Consider the following 24,917-nt stretch of genomic DNA (forward strand, 5'->3'; position numbering starts at 1 on the left):
CTTTATGGATCTCTTAAAAAATATTGGAGGAAAATACTTAATCAATTGAAAACCTCTTGTTTAAACAGACAATTACAAAAAATAAACCTCCTATTTTCTTTGTTTACTTATAATCATTATATTTGTCAAATCAAATGGTAATCAGCAACTTAGTAGCTTTGTAGTTTTGAAAGAAATATAGGATTTACCCATTTAAGTATCATTTTCAATCATTTGCCAGATGGTAGTTATAACTTTAGTACGCCGAGCAGTAGTTAATGTTCTTTAACAATTTTTTCATGTTGATGTCAAGAAAAAAGCAGGCTCAAAGGGAAAAAAAATAACTTTTGTCCTTGTTAAAAATATTTCTTTTGAGGATTTTTTCGCAAAATGTAAAGATGTTCCACTTACATAGTCTGTAAGTGAATTTGCATTAGTTTCACTTACATAGTCTGTAAGTGAAACTGATGCAAATGAGATTTTTTGTATGCTAGTCCACTTAAAACATTCCATTAAAACAAAAATAAAATACTAAATTGGTGTTTGTTATGAAATAATATTATATTATTTTAGCAATAATAAGTTACTATGAAACTAGGCTGTTGTTTTTATTAAATTTTATAACAAAACAAGGCGTTTTTGAATAGGTTTTGCTTTTACAAAAAACGCATTCGAAGTTGCCCCATTTGCAGAGTAACTTTAAATAACTATTTAAATTAATATTTTACAAAAGCCTTGTATTTAAATATTATTTTGAATTTGAATCATGTAAGAGTCAACCATAGCCCCGATATTCATTTTGTTTAATTTAAAATATTGTCAATAGTGAAGGAAGAACAAGTAAAAATATCGTTCAAAAACGTTCAAAGTAACCCCAGTTTACGGTAGCCCTCGACTTTTAAATTTTTTTAATTAAGTTTCATTCACCTAACATTTTAAGGTTCCTTAACCTAGCATTTTGTAGTGGAATATAAAAAGTAAAAAAGGTAAGTGAACCAAACATTTAAGAATATACTCAGTAGGGAAAATAATGATTTTCTAACCAAAATTGAAAGTATTACAACCTGTTATTTAACCTGACATTCTGAGCTCCCTCTTCAAAAAAGTATATCCTTAGTATTTATTTAAAAACATATGGAAATAATACCCCAAAAAAATTTACCTTTTTTGCATTCTATCAGGAGTATTTTGTCAACTCTTAAAAGTAAAAACTAAGTGGCTGCCCAAACAATATGTCTTATCCAGGATCATAAAAAACGCCTAGCATTCTGATGTTCTTTAACCTGTAGATGACCTTGGTGATAATAAGTTAACATAGTGTTTTTAAAAAATGTTAAAAGTGAAATAGCCTGTTTGTTTCCCATGTTAAAGTTGAAAAGTTACTGAGATACAAACATTAAATTAATTAAACATTATTGCAGAGTGACTTTCGAGAGAAATTATCACCAAATTTATTAAACAAAATATAAGAAAATATTCTTCGTCATAAAACTTTTTCTTGCTCTTTAACTTCATTTCAAACAATATATCCAGTTATATATGCTAACTTCGCTTTTGTATCTATTTGCAAACTCTTTTTTAGCTCAGGCAAATTGTCCAATATATCAATAGAAAGTCTCCCCATTAAAGAAGAAAGATGCTAAGAAAGTATCCCCATTTCTGCAGATAAAGAACCGATATCTATACCAATATGGAAAGTTTTTTAAAGATTTTTTCAAGAGGCTTAGTTGTAAATTTTCCCACTATTACATAATTAAAATAATTCTGCAACAAAGATTTTGTATTGGCTCCTAAACCACAACACGTATAAGCTAAGGTTGCACCTGTATCTCTGGTTAGCTGAAATTTTCTGCTACTTAGTGACCTGTTCATCTGCTCTGCTAAATTGTTCCAAGACTATGTAAAATTGATAGTTTACAAGTCGATTGTCTAATAGTAATATAATCTACTTCTGAAGTAGATATAACCGCTTTTTCTCAATTTTTATATCAACTATCAGCATAAAGTTCTTTTGTCATGACAATTTTTCAGAAGTTCACAAATATTTTAATAAAAATAATGATGTCGTCTGCTTCGATTATGTTAATGTTAGATTTTAGATCTGTTTCATCACAAAAAAGTTGTAGGCAAGCAAATACCTTTTGTCTTTCAATAAGTTTCGGTGTAACAGGCACATTTGTAAGTTTAAACAATTTTATAACATTATTTACTTTGATTCTGAATAAAATTACGTAATTTAACCAGCATGCATAATCAGTTTCGCCATCATATTCCTAACATAACTTTAGGCTTTTACAGCGATCTAGTTATTACGAAGAGATTTACGTAGATGTTCGAAGTCATGTAACTGAAACAGTTTTTGGTCGATCATGAATCAACACATCTAAACAATTTAAATAGTGATTAACTTTCAAGATTGTCACTTTTTTTCTTCTTCTTCTTCCTCTTATGTTTTGCCGTAAATATAACATTTACAAATTTTGTAAATTAAAGGTGTAATATTTACAAGTTTTGTGAGTCAAAATATATAACTGAACCTATATTTTAACAGTACGGGCTGGACTTCAAGAAGATCATAATGATCTTATCACAAATATTATGGCACCTAGTATACCTCCAGCGCTTACATTTAAACCAAATTAAGTTTGTCTAAGCAGAACATTAGAATCAAGCTCTTAAATTAGTAAAATTCTGCCAAGATTTCGTGGTGCTCCATAAAGTGACGCTATCGAAAAGATTAAAATGGTAGCTTCTTACAAGCGTGGTAAGTTAACAACTTTCCGTAAGATTGAACTAGCACGTTAAAAAATGAAGACTTTTTGCCAATCAATAGCAAGCACTTTCTTTGCATTTTATTTAAAATATTGATTAAAATACTAAAATGTTAACTTTGAATCACCAATTGTTGAACTTAGGAAAATACTCGGAAATTTCTTATCTGTCCCATCAAATTTTAAATCAGTTAAGAAATTAGATACTTTCAGGACAGATTTTAAATTTACAGAAACTTTTACTCCCACCACATTTTGGGTGAGGGTAACAACAGCTATACATATTTACAGATATTTTTAGGCATTTTTTGCTGTCTAATAATATCTGTAGATATAATTTATAACTACAGCTGTATATACAATCAGGTATAGCGAACTGGTTTATATCATTTCTCTTAAAAAGTTTACAAATGTTGTAATATTTCAAAATTTAAATAAGTACATTTTAAAAATAACATTTGTAACATTTTAAGTTTTAAATCAAGTACAGAGTAATGTCAAACGAACTAAATGGTATATTTGTTATGTAATAATTAGGCATTGGGGAAGCGTTTCTTCAGAATAAATAATGAGTACGTACGCTGTGGGGTTCTCGATAGCGTAGAGATACATACTAGAGGGAGTCCTAAATAGGGAAGATGTCATTGTGAAATTGTGCATTTTGCATATGCATTAATAAAAACATTTGTAATATTTTAAGTTACAAATGTTATTCTTAATGATTTTAATAATTAATAATGCATGATTTTAATCAGATGTATATAATCAGATGTAGACAACTTTAAAAATAATTTTTCTAGTTATTGAATTTGTTATTATTATTATTATTATTATTATTATTATTATTATTATTATTATTATTATTATTATTATTATTTTATTAGACACCCCTTGTAAATGTTTTTACAAAGTAAAAATACATAAAAATAGTTCAAGATATATAAAGAGAGAATAAAGTAGATCATTTGGGAATGTTTTCTTCAAGAGTATTTTTGAAAATCGTTCGCTTTTGCTTTGCATTCCAACATTGAACAAGCCTGTACTAAAATTATTATTCTATTGAGTGAGGCAAAAATAGATTTTTGTGTATCCCAAATAAAGCCTAGATGATAAAGTTTTTCATTTGGTATTATTTGATGGTCGTCTAGGGTTATCTTGCAATTAGTTAATTTTCTTTTTTCGGAAAGCAACAGTTCCGTTTTGACAGCATTGAGCTTTATGCTGTTTAAGTTATTGTAAATATTACACGTTGTCATCAGCCTTTCAAGACCAGATAGAGTAAAGCTAAGAAGAATGATGTTGTCAGCATAAGCAACAACACCTGTGAAGTTTCCATGTATAGAAGTACCAACAACGTTATCATTTTTTATAGTTTCGAGTAACTTTTCGGTGTATATGTTATATAGGTAGGGAGACAGAATGGATCCTTGTCCCACTCCTTGCTTAAGAGCAAATGAAACTGATTTGGAACCTAGGTAAGAGGCAGTTGCACTACTTTTGTGGTATAAAGAAGATATAGTGTTAACTATTTGGAGAGATAAGTTTTTATCAAAGTAAAGTTTATCAAAGAGAATGTCTCGGTTGCAGCTGTCAAAAGCATTTTCAGCATCTAAAGAACATAAATAAATGGGCGAATTATTGTTGTTGTAATGCTTAATTGTTTCGCTTATAACAAATTCAGCATGCAAGGTCGAACTCTTACTATTGAAACCAAATTGAAGGGGATGTGTTTCTTTTATCTCAGGATTGATGAGTAAGATTAGGTAATCTAAAAGTTTTGTAAATATTGGAATAATACTGATACCTAGTTATTTGGGTCGGTAAGTGATTTTTTATACGATTTGACAAGCGGAAACAATAGTTGAAGTTGACATACATGTAGGGGTCCGACCATGATTATTTGAAAAATGAAAATATTTTCGCATCCATTGCGTTAGTGCATCATACTGGGCATACTTTAAATGTTCTGCAGATATATTGAAATGATCTTGGCATTTATTTAATTTTACGCAAGAAATAGCGACTTTTATATTTTCATCAGTAATTACTATTTCATCAGGATTTTTACAAGTTGAAATTTGACGATAAATAGAACTATGATTTAACCTTTCAGTGTTTAATCGTTATTCAAATATAGTAGCAAACTCTGCGGTAATCGATTCTTTATCCTTTTTATTGTTTATAGCAAAAAGTTTTGGATTTGAATTCTTTTTTATACACTTAAAAACATTCCAAAAGATTTTTGGGCTAGAGTTTTTTAGTTTTTCAATTTTTATGTGTTGTTGATATAGTTTATTGTTTTAGGCTGCTTTGACGGCTTTGCGGAAATTCTTCTGAGCAAAGAGGTATCGATTAAAGATAGAAGAGGTGGAGTCTTTTACGAATCCCGTTTCCCTATGTGAAAGAATTTTTTTACTTCGAGTTAACTCGGGAGTCCACCAGGATTTTGAATAAGCAGATCGTTTTTTTGACTTTAAGTGTTATCTAAGAGCCCATGCTCCACTATTAGTAATAGTAGTATAGATTTGGGCAAGTTCATTTTCGAAATTACCAATAAGTTTAAGATTATAAAAACTGGTATTTAAGTAATCCTTATATAAGTTTATAAAGTCTAGATTATTCCAGAGATATCTTGGAATGCTAAAATCCTCTGTTATTTTATATATATTTTCTTGATAATACTGACCTTTAAGTCCAATTGAAATCGATAGCGGCAAGTGATCAATTACATTTTGAAACGAAGGAGGAATAACGATACATTTATATACTAGAAGAGATGTATGCTTTGAAATAGCTATATGATCAATATACGATGAGTTCGGTAATGTAAGATGTCGATAAGTAATTGCAGGACCAGACCCTTTAGTTACATCGACTAATTCTAATTCGTTTGATTCAATAAATTCAGATAAAATCAAAGAATAATTATTTCTCTTAGAGCTAGTTCTTTCTAATGAATCGTATATTCCGTGCGGAAATGACTGAAAATCTCCAAGTATAATTACTTCGCCATTACCGTCATGACTATTTATAATTCCTTTAAGCATGTCTAATTGACTTTTGTATTTTTCCAATGATGTCTGATTGTTTCGTGAAGAGGTTAGATAAATGCCAACTACAATAATGTCGATATAATTTTGTTGTAATTTTATTGCAAATATATTATCATCTTCGTAAATAGATATGATATTTTAAAATTGATTTTTTCGTATGAAAAAGGCATTTCCACAAAAAGGTCGATCCTGTTCATGTTTATTTGCCTGGCTAAAATATAATGAGTGTGAGTTTTTACAGATGTTTTTGATTATAGAATATTTGAGCTTTGATACCCAGTGTTCGCACAGAAATGTTATGTCATGAGAAATTATTAGGGTCTCAGTATATTTAATATTTGTTTTAAGTCCCTGACATTTAAATGTACACAAACTAAACGTTTTCAGACGATTTTCTTCCTTTAATATGTTATTTGAAGCCATTTTAATTAGGAATCTTTTTTCTGGTTCAAGTTAGATCCACATTCGAAAATATGCGCCTTTTTCGAAACGGTTTAATAATGATATTATTATCCCATAATGAAGGGTTGAAAATTTTATATTTTTTTGAAATACTTATAGAAACTCTATATGATCTATTAAATTCGTTTTCTCTGTTTAATGTAATTGGTATAGGTGTGATACCTAATTCAGTTTCCATATACCGTTGAAGCTGTTCTTCGTTGATTTGGTTGCTTACACCACCCACGGTGATTCAATACTTATGAAAGCTTGTGGTTTTATTATGCGCATGCGTCTGATACAAATAGTAAAATATATAAATATTTATTTACCGTGTTAAAACTTCCTATACAGCTTGAAGCATTGTCTCACATTTTTTAAGAAAATTTGTATGTGTTTATTATAAGTTAAACAAATAAAATGGTAGTTTACATATTTTAGCTGCTATATGCACTAAAATATATGGAACAATAAAGTGTAATATGAAACAATAAAGTGTAACTATATGGAACAATAAAGTGTAATATGGTTTAAAATAACACATATACATTTCAATTATGGTCGAAGCAAAATTTTTATGACATTTGGGTTAGTTTTGTATAGAAATATTATTCATTGTCTTTCCAAAATTATCAATTTCTATAACCTGTCATTTTTTTATGAAATAGTAGTTTCAATATTTATTTAAGAGCTTTTCAAGAACATCATTTAAAAGATGGTTGAAAAACACCAACATAAATTATTAAGAGTTTGCAGAATTTGTGGAAATTTGACAGGAAAAGACGTTTTAACAACTGCCGGTAAGACTGAAAGAATATTTAATATTTTTAAAATAAAAACAGATGAAGACTTTTTAGAGATTCACCCACAACAAATATGCCTTAAATATTATTCAACCATGAGAAATATTGAAAAACGAGGAAATAAAAAATTCAATGTTATACCAAAAAGTTGGTTAAAATGTCCAACAAAAGAGTGTAAATGTATTTTTAGTAAGGTTGGTCGAAAACCAAGTCCCAATCTTAGAAGGCCAGGAATTTTTAAAAGATGGACACAATTAAATATCAACTTGTTTCTTGAGTCGTTGCCCTTACCTTTAAAACAAAGAACTAATTTCTGAATTGAATCTGCAGCTAAATCCACATATAGCATTATGTATTTGAAAGATTTGTGGGAGAATAATGAGTCAACCAGTCATGATCAAAGATTTTCAACATTCGTTTTGCAATCTATGTATTATATCAAGTATTAAAGGTAAACTTGAAAGTGAAGCAAAATATATGTTCAACCTACATCATGATTAATAGCCTTTACAGTTCTTTCCATATATTAGAGATAATGAAACATTTATACATGGCATGCAAGATATGCAGAATAAGTTATTTAAAAGACAAATTTACAAACCATGAGTGCAAGAAAGATCATTTAGGAAATAACTGCAGCACAATGGTTGATGATTTATATAAAGGTAATGAATCAGTCATATTCCACGTGATATTGAAGATGCAGTGTTGCATGTCATTAAACAAAAACTCGATAATTCGAAAACAAATACAATAGAATTTCTATCTGGTGGGCCAAGAGTAAGAATAATAAAATTTGTAAAGTACTTAAATCTGAAACAAAAAATAAAAATAAAAAAAAGACTTGATTAATTTTGAATAAACATAATAAAAATTTATGTTAGTTATATATTTATAGGTTTGTTTATTATTATTTTTGGTTTATAGCCCATTTGTTTAACTGTTACACCTAAAGCTTACAAGGAAAGTGCATCTTGCAGCAGCAGTACACTAAGAAAAAGACACAGATTCCTGATGGAGCAATCTAATCATCAAGTTGGAAATTCAAATGATTCTCAAATAATACAAACAGCAGTTATGCTAAAATCTTTTGATGACAATCAAAAAAGTAAATTGTTAGAAAGTGCTAAGATTGGAATAGTTGAATATACTGCAGAAGAATTGGTTTCTTTTAAGGCTGACGTAGGAATACCGTGGAATAAACTAAAAACTTTGACTAGGTAAAAAAATATTTAAAGAATGTTAATTTTTTAGAGAGTAATAAATAGATAGTTGTAAATGTTGTATATTCAAATGAGTCAATTAAACGTGGTAAAAAGGTCTAAATGATAATTACTTAATATTGTAGGTGGATAAATTCAAAAAATATTAACACTGCTTCAAACATTAAACAAAGAGAAGTTGCAAATGACTTGGCAGGGAGTGATCTTGTTGTGTTAGATGCAGATTTTACTTTTCAAAATAATAAGTTAGTTTTTAAAATCAAACTTACTCCCTGGGCATATATAGACAATCTGCCTAAAAATATTGAAATTATGCTAAATATTCTTGAAAGGTATGAAAATTTTTAACTGAAAATATAAATATAAAGAAGAGTAAATGTTAAAAATGTTTTTCTTATATCTTATGTATTTATTTGAACATTCTAGTTATAACTTAATAAAACACGATGGAATAAAAAAATGATGAAATACACATTAAAATTGGAGGAGATCATGGAGGTGGTTCATTTAAAATGATTTAATAAATTGTAAACCGAGACCAACCAAACTCAAAATCTAATAGTATTGTGTTCAGCACATTTGAGGCAAAAGATTATCGAACTAATCTCATGGTAGGGTTATCTCGATATATACTACAAGTTGACCAGATACAAAAAATGATATGGCAGTGAGTTACAATTTCTCAAGAAAATAGCATCATAATTTAAATAAAATTCAAATATTTTATGTTGATTTATTTAATTTTAGATATTTTTTAGAAATCGTAATGTTCGTGTTTTTATGTTTGGAGATTATGATTTCCTTTGCAGTGTATATGGAATCACAGGAGCTGTCAGTAGATTTTCTTTAAGAGATTTTATGTAATAAAGGTTACCATTTTGTTTTATTTCTTTAGTTTACTTAACACCATACAATAATGATAGTTTAGCTGTTTTTATAGGTCGACATTGCTGTCTTTTTTGTGATATAACCAAAAAAAATATCCAACTGGCTCCAATTAATAGAAAGGACAGTGTTTCACAAAGATCTTTAAAGTCTTTAAACATTGATTTTCATCATTTTTAAAGTAATGGTGGAAATTTAAAAAAGGCGAAGTTTTTTAACAATGTCATTAATGAAACATTATTTAATATTCCTCTGGATCAGGTTATTTATTTTCAGCACTATTTTTTGGATTTTTAATGCTGGTAGTGGTTTCAGTGGTAGTGTTGGACCAGTTGATGTTAAATCTAAAAGTAATTATAATTATGTTTTTAGGTCGCTGTACCCGCTTTACATATATCTTTAGGTACCTATTTGAAGTTTTTTAACATGTTTGAGGATGAATGTCACTTAATAGATATAAAACTTGCTGGAGAACTTGCATTACAAAATAATACGATGGAAGAGATGATTTTGACAAATATGTTAACATGCATATTCAATCAAATGTTATAAAAAGTATTATTGATGACTGTGATAATAAAATAACACTTTTACAAGAAACAATTTCAGTGAAAGTTTTATGTGAAACAGACAAGACTGAAGAAATTAAGAAAGTATATGTACCAAGAATACTCCACTATGATTTAAAAAGAAGTGACAAAGTATTCATTGTTACATAATTATGTTTGTATAAAAAATATGAATTTTGTTTAATTTAGAACAAGACCTTTGAAAGCTACAAAAAATATATCAATTTCAATTCAATTTCCAACAATTTTTGTAGCATATGTTTTAAAATATTTATTTAGATAAAAGAACTAAATTCATTGAATGAAGCAAACATTCTAAAATTTCAGGTCCCTGCATTCAGCAACTTAATGAAGTTTTAAAGGCTAATTATGTACAAAGACAGGCTTATGGGAAATGTTTTGTTGGAAACCATGTTCACACAATGCTTAAGGTTTTTTTAATATATTATATTGCTAAGTCTTTATTAATAAAAATATTTTAAAAATTATTTGATTTAACATATTTAATTTAGTCTCAACCTTTGCTTGATTTGTGCAATTCTATCCCAAAACTAATTTCTAATCTTGGTTTTATTCACACTGATGTTTATTTACTATCAAATAATGTGAGTCAGAAATTTAAACAGTTGTTTCAATATTATTCAAAATGTCATAACTTCATGAACAGCTCGCAATCTTTTCAACAGAATGATATTCAGGAGCTAGGTAGGAGTTAGAAATTTGATTAATTTATTTACAAAATACCTATTAAATTTTTTTCATATTCGTTAATTATTTAATTTTAGAATCAGCAATACGCAATCTTATGGAATTTTATCGCTTGACTTGGCCAAATGAATCTATAACTCCGAAGATGCACTTGCTCGAATCCCATATTCTTCAATTTATTCAAAAATGGGGATTGGGCATTGGAGTTTATGGGAAACAAAGTGGCGAGTTTGCATGCCGAATTTAACAATCTTAATCGGTTTTTTTTGGCACATAAAAGGTTGTAGTCGCTTGAAAAGCACTTTGAAGGAACATTACATACGAAACCATCCAAAAACCAAAGCAATGAAGCCGGAAATTAAAAAAAGAAAAACATTTCGAGCGTAAATTAAATTGAGTCCAAATATGTGTGTATATAGTTTATACTTGTTTTGAAATTGTATCGTGATTTTGATACGAAGATATCAAAATATAGTATTTATCTTATGTAAAATATAGTATTTATCCTATGTTGGATACAGAATTGTGAAATGCGCTTCTTTTTTTATTATCAGCAGTGGCGAACTGGCCCAGGGTGCCAAGGTACAATTGCACCCTAGACCCCTACCTATCCTAAAAAAGGTAGGCCCACTCGGTCAACAAACACAATATCTCATGAGCATCATTCATGGATGCTATCATAATTATCACAATAATATTTAGCATGCATATAAATTGTTATCATGAAAAGGAATAGATTATCTGAGGTTATAGAACATTAAAGCATGTTCACCAAAACATAAGAGTATGTTCACCAAAAAATTGCAGAGTTTTCTTGTGAACAGATTCTTTTATTCTTATACATTTCTTAGATAATATTGTATTTCATACTATATATAACATATAGATATAAAAGAAAAAGAATTACTAAACTTGCATTTAACCCTGAACATCGTGCAAGTTTAGGGTTTTAAATTTCAAAAAGCAAAAAATAATAATTTCAACAGCTTGCCGTTAAAGCGTGCTACTCTTTTTAAAAAAATGACAAGTTAAAAAGGAATATACAGATGTTTTGGGCATTTTTTACAGAATCTAGAACAATTTAACTTTTTAGCCAAAAAATTTTCAAACAAAAGATATTCGCTCAAATGTCTAACAGATGTTTCCGTTTTTCAGAAAAATTGCATTTTGAACATTAAAATTTTCTTTGTTTACAAACATTCTTATTGATTTTTAAGTTTTACTATCAACACTCTAGGATGGAAGACTTCAAAAGTATACCGTGCTGGTTATTTAATGAGAAATAAGTAAATGTTTAGTAAGACACTAAATCAAGGAATTATTGTTATTTATCGGAAAATCACTTCGCCATTTTTTTTTGTAGTTATAAAAATAAAACGTGTGCGCATGCTCACAATAAAATCCTATGCTTAAATCACCGTGCACCTATAAAACTTCAAAATTACGAATTATTTTATTACCAGCAATATTTTCATTCCCCGGAATTTTTGTTCCAAATATTGGCTCCAATAATTTATGTTTTTTTTCGAAGGGTAGAATAATTGTTTGGCGGGCAGGTTTATTATTTTTGCCAACTAAAATAAAACTACTTGAATTATTATCAATATTTGAAAATTTTTCTTTAAATCCAAATTTTGGTTGTTTAGTTTTATCTTTGGTCTGTTGTTTTTGAGCAGCAACCTTTGCATATGTTTTGACATGATGTGATTGGCTTTCTGTATAATTATTTGCCATCGGTTTTCCACAAGGTTGTTGAAAAATACTTTTTGCAACATTTGCGGTGAATTTGGAATTTTTATTTTCACTTACAGGTATACGTACCGCAAAAACACCAAAAAAAGCACATCTCGATAACTTTTTTATTATTTGCTTTTGAGAAAAAATGTTTTGAATGTGTTTAGAGTTGCTTAAAATCAGTTCTCCCCAGCTAGTTTGAATAATTTTTAAGAAATAATTTTGTTGTTATTGTTAACTGAACTTTTGTTGTTTTTTGTATGTGTACCCCAAAAACCGAATTCAAAACATCGATTGTATCTCTGCAGCTAGTGAATCTATGAAGCTGAAATTTGGCGTGTCCAAATATTACTTAGGTCGTTAGGAAAGTTCGTAGAACTCCCCTATTAAAAATAAAAAAGAAGAGTTTTTTTAAATTTTATTTTATCAAATGTTCGAAATAATCGTTATCTATACAGAGTTGCCTCTTTACAAGCCATTTGTCAAACTTTTTTTTATACTCTTCTTTGGGTATACTTTGAAGTAGCTTCGTTATGCGAGTTTTTTGACTTTCGACGTCAGTATCGTCATCAAAATTTTTTTTATCAAGTTGAATAGCCAATAATCGGATGGAACTAAGTCTGGTGAGTATGCTGGGTGGCGAATTATTGTAATTCCAGCTTGGTTTAGACAATTTGTGACGGTTTCAGTCACATGGGGTTGAGCGTTATCATGGAGAAATTTGAAATTTTAAGTGCCTGTTTTAGGTCTTTGCTTATTTATTTTGCATATAAGAGGTTTCAAACAATTTTTTATATAATATTCGCTAGCAATGGTGTCTCCCTTTTCAACATAACCCAAATGAACAACACCTGTTGTTTTGAAGAAGATGTAGAACATGTTTTTCGGCTGAAACCTGTCGCATCTTACTATAGTTCTTGGACTTTCACCTTCACCGACCCAACTAGCATTAGCCGATTTGTGTCCAACTTGTCTCAAATAAAACCACAACTCATCCCCTGTAATAATATCACATAGTCTCCATGGGCCGTTTCTGAAAAGGGCTAAATTTTCCTTACATGCCTCAACTCTATTCTTGCAATTTTGATCGGTTAACTCGTGGGGTATCCAACGTGATGTTAGTTTTCTTTTTTAAAGTCCGTTGTGAATGATTTCGTTTATTGTAAAACGATTAATCGATGTCAGGGCTTCAATTATATCATGTGTTGCATGCGGATTTTCTTTAATAATGGCTCGCACACGTTCAATATTCTTAGCTGTATACGTGGTTCGAGGGTGCCCTGAGCGAGGATCAACTTCGAGACTCTCTCTCTACCATCTTTAAATAAAGTAGCCCACTTGGCAGCTATACTATATTTTGGAGCTTGGTTACCATGAACTAAAACCAACTCGTCGGATATGGCTTGTGCTGAAACTCCAAGTAGAGCACGGGTTTTAATATATACTCGATATTCAAATTTTTCCATTTTTAAATTTTTTTTTAACGTATATAATAAAATTTAAATAAATTTTTTAATAAACATTCAAAATATTTCAACAAGTACTTAAAATGTTCATAATTAAACACAGTTTAACATGATATATAAATATTTAGTTATTTCCTGTCTCATTGTATCTTTACAGATAAAGTTCTACGAACTTTCCTAACGACCTAAGTATTTGATCTGCTGTAAACAAAACCAGTTACTGCTAACTTAATCTTGGAAAAAATACCCGATGCACCACAAAAACCACATGATAGGTATACCTAAAAACAACATTGTTGTTTTTAAAATACCATTTTATAGGCTATACTTGTGTTCTCGCTTTTTACTATGATTATATTTGATTCTACGTAATCTATTGATTCTAAAGATGTCATTGCAGTGTTTTAAACAAAGTTTGCATCGTGTTTTTTACGTATTAAAAATTAATAACATTTTTAGAACATATTAATTGCAAGAATTTATTAAAACTTACTTTGTGTTTGAACCTAGAGCAATATCTAAATTTTTACTTGAAAGTTGTTTTTTAGTATTTAGATATGTTCTGTAAGCGACTAATGTACTCTAAAATGTTTAACGATAATTTTTTTTAATCAAATAGAGTTAGAAAAAAATAACATAGATATAGCATAAGAAGGAAGCCAAAAGAAAGAGAGAAGAAACTAAAGCAAAAATTTATTAAATGTAAAATTGAATGTTTTTGCAAACAAAGGAAATGTCAAGCTTTTGCCCTAAAGCAATGTCCTAATTGTCTTGATGTTCTCCGTTCAATTTGCAGCAAAGTGAGTTGCAGAGTTGGTGTTAAACTGGTTATGCTTTTACCATCAAACCAGCACTTCTCCACATCTAAAAGACATACGACCATTATAACGAATGCAACGACAATCAGTAGTCTTTTTTGAATTAAAGTAATTAGTTAAAGTGCTATTTTATTTATTTTTGTTATCTTAACATTATTGTAGTAACTTATTGTTATAATAATTTAATGAAGTCTGCAGCCATTTTAGATGTCTGTGTTATTACTGCTGTGTTCAAATATTGTTTTTAAAAAATATATATATTATTTTCTTTAAAAAATTTAAATACAAAGGTAATTTAATGTTGTTGTTTTTTATTTCAAAACAGTCTATAAAGTGAATTCTATATATTTGTACCCCAAAAATAACAATAATACTTCCTTTCTTTAAGAGGGTGTTATAAAGGTTTATAACTACTTGAGAAAAAAATACTTTTTTCAGTATCTAGTTATAATTCATAGGTAATAGAAAAACTATATTTTGCTAACTTATTCTCTGATACGACTTCTAGGCTCCTACAAAACAAAAAAAACTACACACTTTTATAAATTTTTACTCTAGTGCAAATACCAAAGTATTTAACAAATAAATAAAAATCACTAAAGCTGCTTTAATTTATAGGCTGACATATTAGCTATCATAATATATCAAGTTTTTTGAATCCAGAATCTTTTTCTACATGCTAGGTCACTTAAGCCAACATTATGGTTTTTGCGGTACGGTTGTTTTTGCGCTACAAATATACGGTCGTTTATTTGTAGCGTGTGATAATTAAAAAGCTTATTTTCACATTGGGCATTATAATCAGATTTTACGTTTTCAGTATTTGCATTTGGTACTATAGGGATATTTTCAAATAATTTACCGCAAGACTTATTGAGTAGCTTCAGTGATAGATTTTGAACAAGTGTTTTTATGATGTAGATTTGAACTACTATTTATGTTTTGACTTTGTTGATTTTTAAGAAATAAATCTATCGTTAATAAGTTTATCGCTAGATTCTTTTAGGTCTTGAATAAGCTCATTTTGTTTAATTATCTTTTCTTTTAAGGTGGAAAACCCCTGAAAAAATTTTTTGAGTAAATATCGACATTTTATAAATTTAACTTCATATACATAAAGTAAATAACAAAATTAACTGAAAAAAAACAAAAAAATTTTTTTTTGGGTAAAATGGTAGCTGGAGCAGGTGCCAAAAACACCAAAATATTGAAAGACCCCGGCCAACGTATCTAAAGATGTACACAATTTTAACAAAATCTTTTTTCCATACTTGTTCTAACAAGGTAGTTTTGTGATATGAGCGAAGCAGATTTTTCATAATAATTTTTAATAGGCTTATATATTGGACCAAAGTACAAGTAAAAAATTTGACCAAATTTTATGAATTTGTTGACCTATTTAAAGACTGGATTCAATTTTTAAAAAAATCTGTTACGTTTAAATCACAGAAGACAATCAAACAAACTCATACTTAAAATTTTAACTTAACACCACTTTTAGTTATTTAGATATGCTGGCCGGCGTCTTAAAAACTCTTCATCTGAGAAAAACAGCTTTTAAAAATGCTAACATAAAAAATTTCAAAATAGTGTAAATAAATATGCAAATCTATATATAATAAAAAAAGTTAAATCTTAAAATGCACCAGTTTGATATGGGTTTTGCTCTTTTTCAATAAATTTCTCATATCGACTTTTCTTTTTACCACAAATTACTTGTCTGCGTTTCTTTGCTCGTTCTGTGTTTTTATATATGGCTAAGTATAATCGCTTTTGATTAATTTTTCTACATCCTTCTAACAAATACTTTCCAGGTCTTAAATTCATTTTTTCTAAAACTAAAACACTAGCTTGTCTACCAATGTTAAAATGGGCAACTGCATCAAAAGTGCCAAATTGAAGATGTGTAAGTGAGACATAATGGCCTTTTGGTATACGCTCCCATATTGTCATGTTAAAAGACTCATTGTTATTTTGGGTAAGGCCATGCAGACATTTTTTTAAAAGAATATCACTACTTAATTCATCATAAATTGGCTTAAGTTTTCAAACAATAGATATTGGTAAGCCAGGACTAGGTCTATATGTTGAGGTATGGTTTGCTTTGTCACGATTATACCGACACCAACTATCTGAACCTTCTGGACAGTGAGAAAATGTAAATTTTCATTTTTTGATGAAGCAACATGATAAAGTGTAGCTCTTACAGCAGATTTCATAGCATTTAAATTATTTTTGTTGTGGCGAATTGCAATGCCATAATAATTTTGGAGACGATCGATAGTTGTATCGGTCAATTTTCCACGACCACCAAGACCTTTTTCTTTTTTTTAAAAATTACGTAAACGTGTTCCAACTCTTTTTTGCACATGGCCAACACATTCAAGTTTATTTATAAGAACACCTTGATAAACATTTTTTACAGCATCATAACCTTTGCTATCTCCATCACCATAGAAATCAGTATATCTTAAATTATGTTTTTCAATAGATCTACTCCATATTCTGCGGGCTCCCTCTGGCTCCATTCCACCAGGTAGTCCTTGGTAATTAAAAGCACATTTATGTTTATCATGCCATTTTTCATAAGCTAATGGGTTTTCTTTCTTTAGATGTTCTTTATGAAAACATGCTTTACATACCTATATTTTGAGAAAAACATATTAAAATCTGAAGTATGTAACATCAAATAGATTTTAATATTTTAAAAAATACCAATCTTTTATAATATGTAATATATATATAATATAGTATGTAATAATATATATATATATATATATATATATATATATATATATATATATATATATATATATATATATATATATATATATATATATATATAATATATATATATATATATATATATATATATATATATATATATATATATGTATGTATGTATATATATATATATACATATATGTATTGTGTATACATATATATCAAATCAGGTGGGCGTTTATATACACACAGACAAACATATATATGCATATAAGCATATAATATATATGCATCTATGCAAACCTAAAAAAACAAATAAATTGTATACTTAACTTGTTCATAGCTTCAACATCTATTACTTTGCCTGTTTCCATCGAAATAACAGAAACAACACCATTGTTTGAAGAATAGCCTCGTCGCTGCCAAGTGCCATCACATGATACTGCAACATCAACAATATTGGGCACATGGTCGGGAATTGAATTTAAAACAAGATTACTCTTCAAGTCTTTTAATTCTTGAGCAGCATCCATCATAGTGTCTTCAGCTACAGATTTTACTGCATTAGTTAGTTTTATAACAATTTTATTATAATTATTAGCAGTCATTGGTTTAGGCATGTCCATTAATGAGACAAATCTTGAGAATCCAGAACAGCCTTGACCACATGATCTCATAGCATATACAGCCCTGGTATTAATATCAAAACTTTTTTGTATATTCAATGTTGAGGTGTAAAATTCTCTTGAATAATCACATACACAGCAGTTAACATATAGACAAGACGCTAGACCTTTCCTCTTGTTTTCATTTTCAGAGAGAAACAATTTAGATGACATACATACTGGACATATAAGGGTAGAAATTACAGAATTTAGTATTTCTAAATCTATAAAACGGTATCCAGTAACTATATTACTAGATAACTTTGGTCTTGACGACGAAATTTTTTTTATTTTTTTAGCAGAAGCACATAGTTCATTAGAATTAATAAAGTTAAAATCAACTGGTTTCTCTATATTTATATTTACATCAGCAACACTTGTAGTAACATTTATGTTCATATCTACATTATTTGATTCCATATTTACATCCATATCAACATTATTTACATCTAACTTTTTTTTTACATTGAAAATTTTTTTCCTTTTATTATTTTTAGTTCTTTGTTTAACTCTGCATGCCTTCGTCATTGTAGAAGATTTATGATATATTTATGAGCTTTCCAGTAACTGTTTTTATACTAAAGTTGTTTTGAACAATGGAAAATACAATTCACTTGATAAGATATATTCTTCATATGAAAAAATTGGATTTTGGACTATTTTTTAGTTAAGGTAAAAAATAGTGCTGTTGCTATGGCGGTTGTTAAGGAAGCTTAAAATACTAGGGTTCAACAAAATCTATTTTAATGAAGATCTATAGCGAATTTTCAAAAATGGTTTTCAGACTGTGAAACTCTAATAAATTTTGCACAAAACAAGAAAATAAAATTTTTTTTCAAAAATTTCATATTTCTGAGGGGTTTGTCACCTTAACAAATCTAAATCCACTTTTAGTTTTATATTTTCGATCTGGACTGATTTTGAAATTCGTAATAAATCTTTTAATGATGAAGTTAGTATCGTCCACGTGCGCAATTTCTATATTCTTACAAGAGATTAATGTCTTTGAAATCTCTTTGAGCAACTGATTTTCGCATAGAGTTATCGAAAAAACATTTATATATTCAAAACATTTGGTTGTTTTGTACCGCTTATAAAGATTTTTATCCACTGGGTTTTTACGAGTCTAACGTTATGTTAACCTCTCTGAATTGTTAACTGCTAAAACTACCCACTACTTCAGAAATCAAACTTTCAGGGAGACTTCTTATTATGCTTTCTTTCACTGTTTTAATTTTGTATTATACTATCTTTCGGGTGTGAACGTATTTCTTCTAAATTCTTCTAGACATTGCATACAAATGTGTTCAATTCTAAGTTCAGTTAGACAAATATATCACATGGGTGCGTAGTGACATATCGTATTCAAGTGTTATTCAATAATTAACATTTTAACAATAATCTTCACTTGATTACATATTCGTAAACAGAGTTAGATATTATTATACCCTTAGTTTTCACGTTTTAATCAAGCAAAACGCAAACATTATTTAGGCAACTTTAATGTCGTTACAAGTTTAGTTAGCAAATCGTGGACGGACGTTAGAGTAAAATAAAAGATCAAAATTAGTCAGTGAGATTAAAATAGTCAAAATTACTGTTCAGTCTATATCAGCTCGAAAGGTGTTGTTGAACAGATGTAGCAAATATTGCATTCAATAATCCACTGATGAACTTTAGCTAACTGCACATCTAGTTAATATGAACTAAGCGGAATTTAACTTTTCTACAAAATCTACTTATTCGAAGAGATAGTTTCCTACAATCTAGTCTATACTAACAAAAGATAGCATTGGAAAAGCATTCGTGGAGGCTGTGAATTACATATCACATTGATACGTGTTCTAAATATACACAACGGCGTCCTTGATTTCTCTTAATATGATTTTGTATGGCGATTTAGGCTAATGCCTAACGCGTTAGTAATTAGAATGTTATAAAAATGTCACATTTTATTATTTTCAGAACACGTAATGCGCATTTAAATGTAGATTATAGGCATTAATGATAAAAATATACCTTAATGGCAGCCAGAACAAATTAAATAACCTGTTTGAGAAAATAAGGACAATGCCTAAAATTAGACGACTAACTAATGAATTGCTTGAGCTGTCATTTGGAACATCTCTGTAATTTTAACTTGTATTATTTGAGATTTAATTCGATTGTACTGAATTGTATGTTAATATTATTTCACTAACGGATTTATAGGACAAATAAACTTTATTGAACACCTCGATTGTATACATTTAGTTTTAGGTGCCTCGAGAAGTCCGACGGCCTTGTCAGGGCACCGCGGAAGCGCATTTAACCGGCAAGTTCACGCCTCCTTCCTTTCTTACCGTGACGCGAAATTTAGTCCAGAGCTCGTTTCGAACCTAGATCTCCTGCTTATAAAACAGGCGCTTTAACTAATTCGCCACGGCCGCACTAGTTAAGAACGAAATAAAAATATTTTTGTAAAATTAATTCTTTGTTATCGAATATGTTGAAGAACACTTTCCACAAGAATATCTGTCAAAGTGCTGTGCCATAAAAACACTAGCGCCACATGATTCACCAGGACAATCTCTCTTAAGGCGAGTTATTTTACCATTCTCATCAACTTTATAATGTTTTAGTACTGCAAGCTTAACCTAAGAGAAATTAAATGGATATATCAATTTAAAGATATAAATAAAATTTAAGTAATACATTCAAAAAAAGTTATTGCCAAGCTTAAAAAACGCGCAAGCGAATGAGTAACCAACTTATTTACAAATCTCAACCATCAGACATCTAAGGAAGGACATATGCCATCAATGAAATAATAAAATCTCATCAGTGGAAACTGCGAATATAGAATAAAATTCATCACTTGGTTGAGTTAGTTGAACTATACATTTATTTATTTTAATAGCCATCAGACATCTAAGGAAGGACATAAGCCATCAATGAAATAATAAAATCTCTTCAGTGGAAACTGCGAATATAGAATAAAATTCATCAATTGGCTAGTAAAGTTATAAGAAAAAATCATTATTTTGTTTTCCACATATTTCATTAAATGATAAGTAATAAATAAATAACACACATTTTATTGTACAATAAGTAGCGAAAGTATAATTAGATAAAGTAAAAAAAAATAAAAAGATTTTGATAACTGTTATGTATCTTATGTACCTAATGTTTCTTTTGTTATGTTACCTTATGAAACATAACTAATGTTAAGTCTTACCTTGAAAACCTTATGTTTGTACCTTTTGTATTTATTTTTTGTAATTTTACTTTTATTTACTTTTACTAAACATAACTCTGGCAAAAGACAGTTTTTAAAAAATATAATGGCAATTTAGAACGCAAAAAAACAAATTATGAATGTAAAAAAACACCAACAGAATAGCTATCAGACATCTAAGGAAGGACAAATGCCATCAGTGAAATTAAAAAACCTCATCAGCGGAAACTGCGAACATAGAATAAAATTCATCAAAAAGCTATTTGTTGCCTTATACTACTCTATGATTTATATTTGCTTTTATTACCTATTTTTTATCAATATAAAAAATTAAACCAAATTTAAACATAAAAAAAAAGGTGAACATGCCATCAGTCTAAGGAAGACAGATTATCCACATTAATTTAAGATAAAATTATTTCATCAGCTGGCAGTAACTTAACAACTGTTTAAAACAGTAAGATTAGATCTATTTAAATGTGAACTTGAGCAAATAATATACTTTAACCAACATAAACATGTTTGACTAACATTTATAGAAAAACTAAAAAAGCATGCTTAGTATTAAGAAAAAAATAATTGCACAAATCAATAATTAAATGCGTAACTAAAATAAATTAATATCATTGTTTAATAAAAAACATTTAAAGTTAGGTTAGTTCATTATGTATGTAAATGATTTGAACATATAAAATTAAAAACAAAGTAAAAATCTTACTTTTTTCTTTTTATGTTTGATTTTTTTAGGCGTACTGTAATTCTTCTTCTTACGTTTCTTGCCACCACCTCTGAGTCTTAAAACAAGATGAAGTGTAGACTCTTTTTGAATGTTATAATCACTTAGTGTCCTTCCATCTTCTAACTGCTTCCCAGCAAAGATGAGTCGTTGCTGGTCTGGTGGAATACCTTCTTTATCTTGAATTTTAGCTTTAACATTCTCGATTGTATCTGCTGGCTCGACCTTAAAAGTTTAAACAACTATTAGATTAAGTTTAATACTGGATTAACGTTTTGATGCTAGATTTAAACGAAGGTTTACAAATAATCTTCTCAGAAAATACAGCCAGATATATAATCATTGAATCATACGGTAATTCCGAGTTTCATCATTGAAGATAATTATTATAAAGTTTTAGATAATTAATATTTAATTAAGTAATAAAACATGAAGTTATCGTTTTCATCGCTGACAACTTAAATAAGGTAGTCTCAGACAAATGCCTCGATTTGACATCTTTTTGTATCAGTCTCGTCATCTATTGATCATCATTGACAAAAGCCTTGGTATCTGTTACATTATTTAATATAAACATAAATACCTCCTTATTCTACAAAAAAATAACCTATGAGACTCTCAGACAAATGCCTCGATTTGACATCAGTATATCAGTCTCGTCATCTTTTAGTCATCATTGAGGACTCAATATTCGGTTAGATTTGACAATTTTACTTTGTAACTTAAGCCTTTTTACTTTTTAAGGTGAACTATAAAAAATAGTTAGCCAAGTCTCCTTAGTATCCTAGCCATAAAGAAATAAAATTTTAATCACCTCGAGTGTAATGGTCTTGCCAGTAAGCGTTTTAACGAAAATTTGCATTCTGGCGTCCTCAACCCCCACACTATAAAAAAGGTGGTTACGTAAATGTAAACTTGACAAAAAACAATTTTTAATTTTAAGCAACTCAGTAGACACAGAGGAGACCAGGCTTGTTACTTACCGACCGCCACGCGACAGTTGAAAGAACTTTTAAAATTAGTTAGCGTATTTATAACTGCAGAGGTCTGAAACGAAATAAGATTTTGGGTGTAACGTATTGTATAATTTTGTTTTTAATTTGTTTACAAATTTAAAATAATATATAATTTAATTTAATAATATAATAAGTTAATATTATTTATAATAAAATTTAATAAAAAAAAGTTTAAGATATTAAACATTCAGTCTATAACTATAGTATTATGATAATAATAAATTTGTAACACCCGTCCGCAATGCGCTCCTACTGGTTGATTAAAATGACGAGTTTTTTTTCTGAAACAAGAGTCCCTAAGCTTAATATTAGTATTGAAACGAGCGAGTTACCTTTTTAAATTAATAAGTGAGAACAAATTATTATTTATAATTAGTGTTATGGTTTTAAAAATGCTTTAATCGTTAGTTTTGAATTAACAGACAAAAAACAAATTAAAAGACAAACTACTAGATTTCTGTAAAAAAATAAATAACTTTCAATACAAATCAAACCATTATTTTTTATTTTATTTTTTATTTCGCTGTTAAAATAAATTACAGATGTGTTTTACGTGGTAAATATCAATAAATAAAATATTTTAAAAATAGACTGGGGCTCAAAGAAGATATGGATGATGTAACTCACCTCAATCTTTTCATAGAGCCCCTTAATATCATAAAATATCGTCAAAAAGAATTTTAAAAATCCATTAAAAATATAAAGGTATTACATAAAAAGTATATAAAATAAACTAAAGATATAATAAGAAAACAAATTATTGTTACAATTACAAAGATATTTTGCAATAACTGCAAATTTAGGTATTCAAAGATTTAGAAATAAATACAAACAAATACACAAAGATTTAATAATTAATACATTGAAAGACGCATATATCATTAGTAACTACTAAGAATAATAAGTAAAATTCATTTGATAAACTTACAAAAAATTTTAAAATTATTATTCCGCAAAAAAATGTTTGTTTGCTTGAAACTTAAATGAGTTTAATGGTTTTACCATATTTGCATTAGTTTTTTGAAAAGAATTCCATAACTGAGGTCCTCGATATGCTATTGAGTATTCTGTACATTTATTTAATTTCCTTGGAAGTTTAAAGGAATTTGATCGATTTATGATTTGTATTATGTCTGATAGTTGTTAACAAGAGTAGTATTATTTGTATGCAGTGACGTACCTAGAGTAAATAGCACCATATGAAAGTATCAGTTATAATTTAATACATGACCTTTCCAATACGCTATAGAAATTTTGATTGTCAGCAATACTCGCAATGCTAAAATTGTATATATTTAGTTATATAGTTGCTTTGTGTTGCTTCTGGTTTAACTAATTGTGCTCTCATCGTCCATTATGTTTAAGAGAATTTCCACTAATTCGTTGAGACTTTCTTTTGACAGGTTTTACAAATTCTGTTTTTTGCTTTCGTCTAACTTCCGCTGTTAGCGGAATCATACTTTAATGATTGAATGACGGAATCATACTATAATGCTGCAGGTGCAACAGCGTTGAGCTTTTCCCAGCACTGTCTTGAAACGAGAGAATAAAACTTAAAATGAATTGATGGTTCCGAACAAATCTAACATTACTTTTTTTCTTTGGCTGACTGGACGTCTACCAAATTGAGCATATGATCACAATTTACAAACACTTTCATGTTTTTCTTTTTATGAGTATTTGATAAACACCAGTCTTGTGTCCAGTCATAATAGCAGCATTATCATAGCGCTGTGAGCTACAATCTTGTAAACTCACTTTGTCATTCTCTAATTCTAACTGCCTAAAAGTTATTTTCAAAAAATCAAAACCTTTGATATTTTGACCAGACTACCTTAATCCATATTTATATTTATAAAAGTTAGCTTTCATACATATAAATTTGTGTTTATATTTATAAAAGTATTTTAGTTTATTTTCATTTTCGCTTTTGTGCGCCCCCTTCCCTCAGTTGAAGTGATTGCACGTGCCATCCCTGCCAAACCCAAGTTATACTATACCCTGCCATACCCAAGTTACACCAATAAACATTGGCGTAACTTGGGTACGGCAGGGTGTGGCATAACTTGAATGGCGTAATTTGGGTATGGCGTAAATTGGGTATGGCTT

The 24,917-nt window shown here is 28.9% G+C and overlaps 3 protein-coding genes across 13 annotated transcripts; 1 reads left to right on the forward strand and 2 right to left on the reverse strand.

Moving 5' to 3' along the window:
* The first annotated feature begins 6,546 nt into the window (after positions 1–6,546).
* On the forward strand, positions 6,547–10,963 carry LOC136084595 (uncharacterized). Of its 11 annotated transcripts, none has more exons than XM_065804858.1 (10): positions 6,549–7,827; positions 7,975–8,267; positions 8,396–8,602; positions 8,697–8,937; positions 9,018–9,130; positions 9,211–9,416; positions 9,528–9,856; positions 10,004–10,155; positions 10,237–10,429; positions 10,510–10,963. In XM_065804858.1, exons 2-4 carry the CDS (start codon positions 8,062–8,064, stop codon positions 8,731–8,733), a joined length of 450 nt encoding a protein of 149 aa, XP_065660930.1. In that variant the 5' UTR covers positions 6,549–7,827; positions 7,975–8,061; the 3' UTR covers positions 8,734–8,937; positions 9,018–9,130; positions 9,211–9,416; positions 9,528–9,856; positions 10,004–10,155; positions 10,237–10,429; positions 10,510–10,963. The 11 variants fall into 11 exon arrangements, with proteins under 11 accessions (XP_065660926.1, XP_065660930.1, XP_065660928.1 ...); XM_065804856.1 differs by having other exon boundaries at positions 9,029–9,139; XM_065804857.1 differs by having other exon boundaries at positions 9,029–9,130.
* Positions 10,964–17,410: 6,447 nt separating this feature from the next.
* On the reverse strand, positions 17,411–18,623 carry LOC136084596 (uncharacterized). The gene has a single exon (XM_065804860.1). The coding sequence runs from the start codon at positions 18,365–18,367 to the stop codon at positions 17,468–17,470; it is 900 nt and encodes a 299-aa protein (XP_065660932.1). The 5' UTR covers positions 18,368–18,623; the 3' UTR covers positions 17,411–17,467.
* A 1,670-nt stretch (positions 18,624–20,293) lies between these two features.
* Positions 20,294–22,853, reverse strand: LOC100210748 (ubiquitin-ribosomal protein eS31 fusion protein). The gene is made up of 4 exons (XM_065804861.1): positions 22,776–22,853; positions 22,607–22,676; positions 21,775–22,017; positions 20,294–20,475 (listed from the first exon to the last, which is right to left on the reverse strand). The coding sequence occupies exons 2-4, from the start codon at positions 22,652–22,654 to the stop codon at positions 20,305–20,307; spliced, it is 462 nt and encodes a 153-aa protein (XP_065660933.1). The 5' UTR covers positions 22,655–22,676; positions 22,776–22,853; the 3' UTR covers positions 20,294–20,304.
* Positions 22,854–24,917: the final 2,064 nt, after the last annotated feature.

Source organism: Hydra vulgaris, chromosome 09 (assembly GCF_038396675.1).
Source record: "Hydra vulgaris chromosome 09, alternate assembly HydraT2T_AEP".
Taxonomy (NCBI): Eukaryota; Metazoa; Cnidaria; class Hydrozoa; order Anthoathecata; family Hydridae; genus Hydra; species Hydra vulgaris.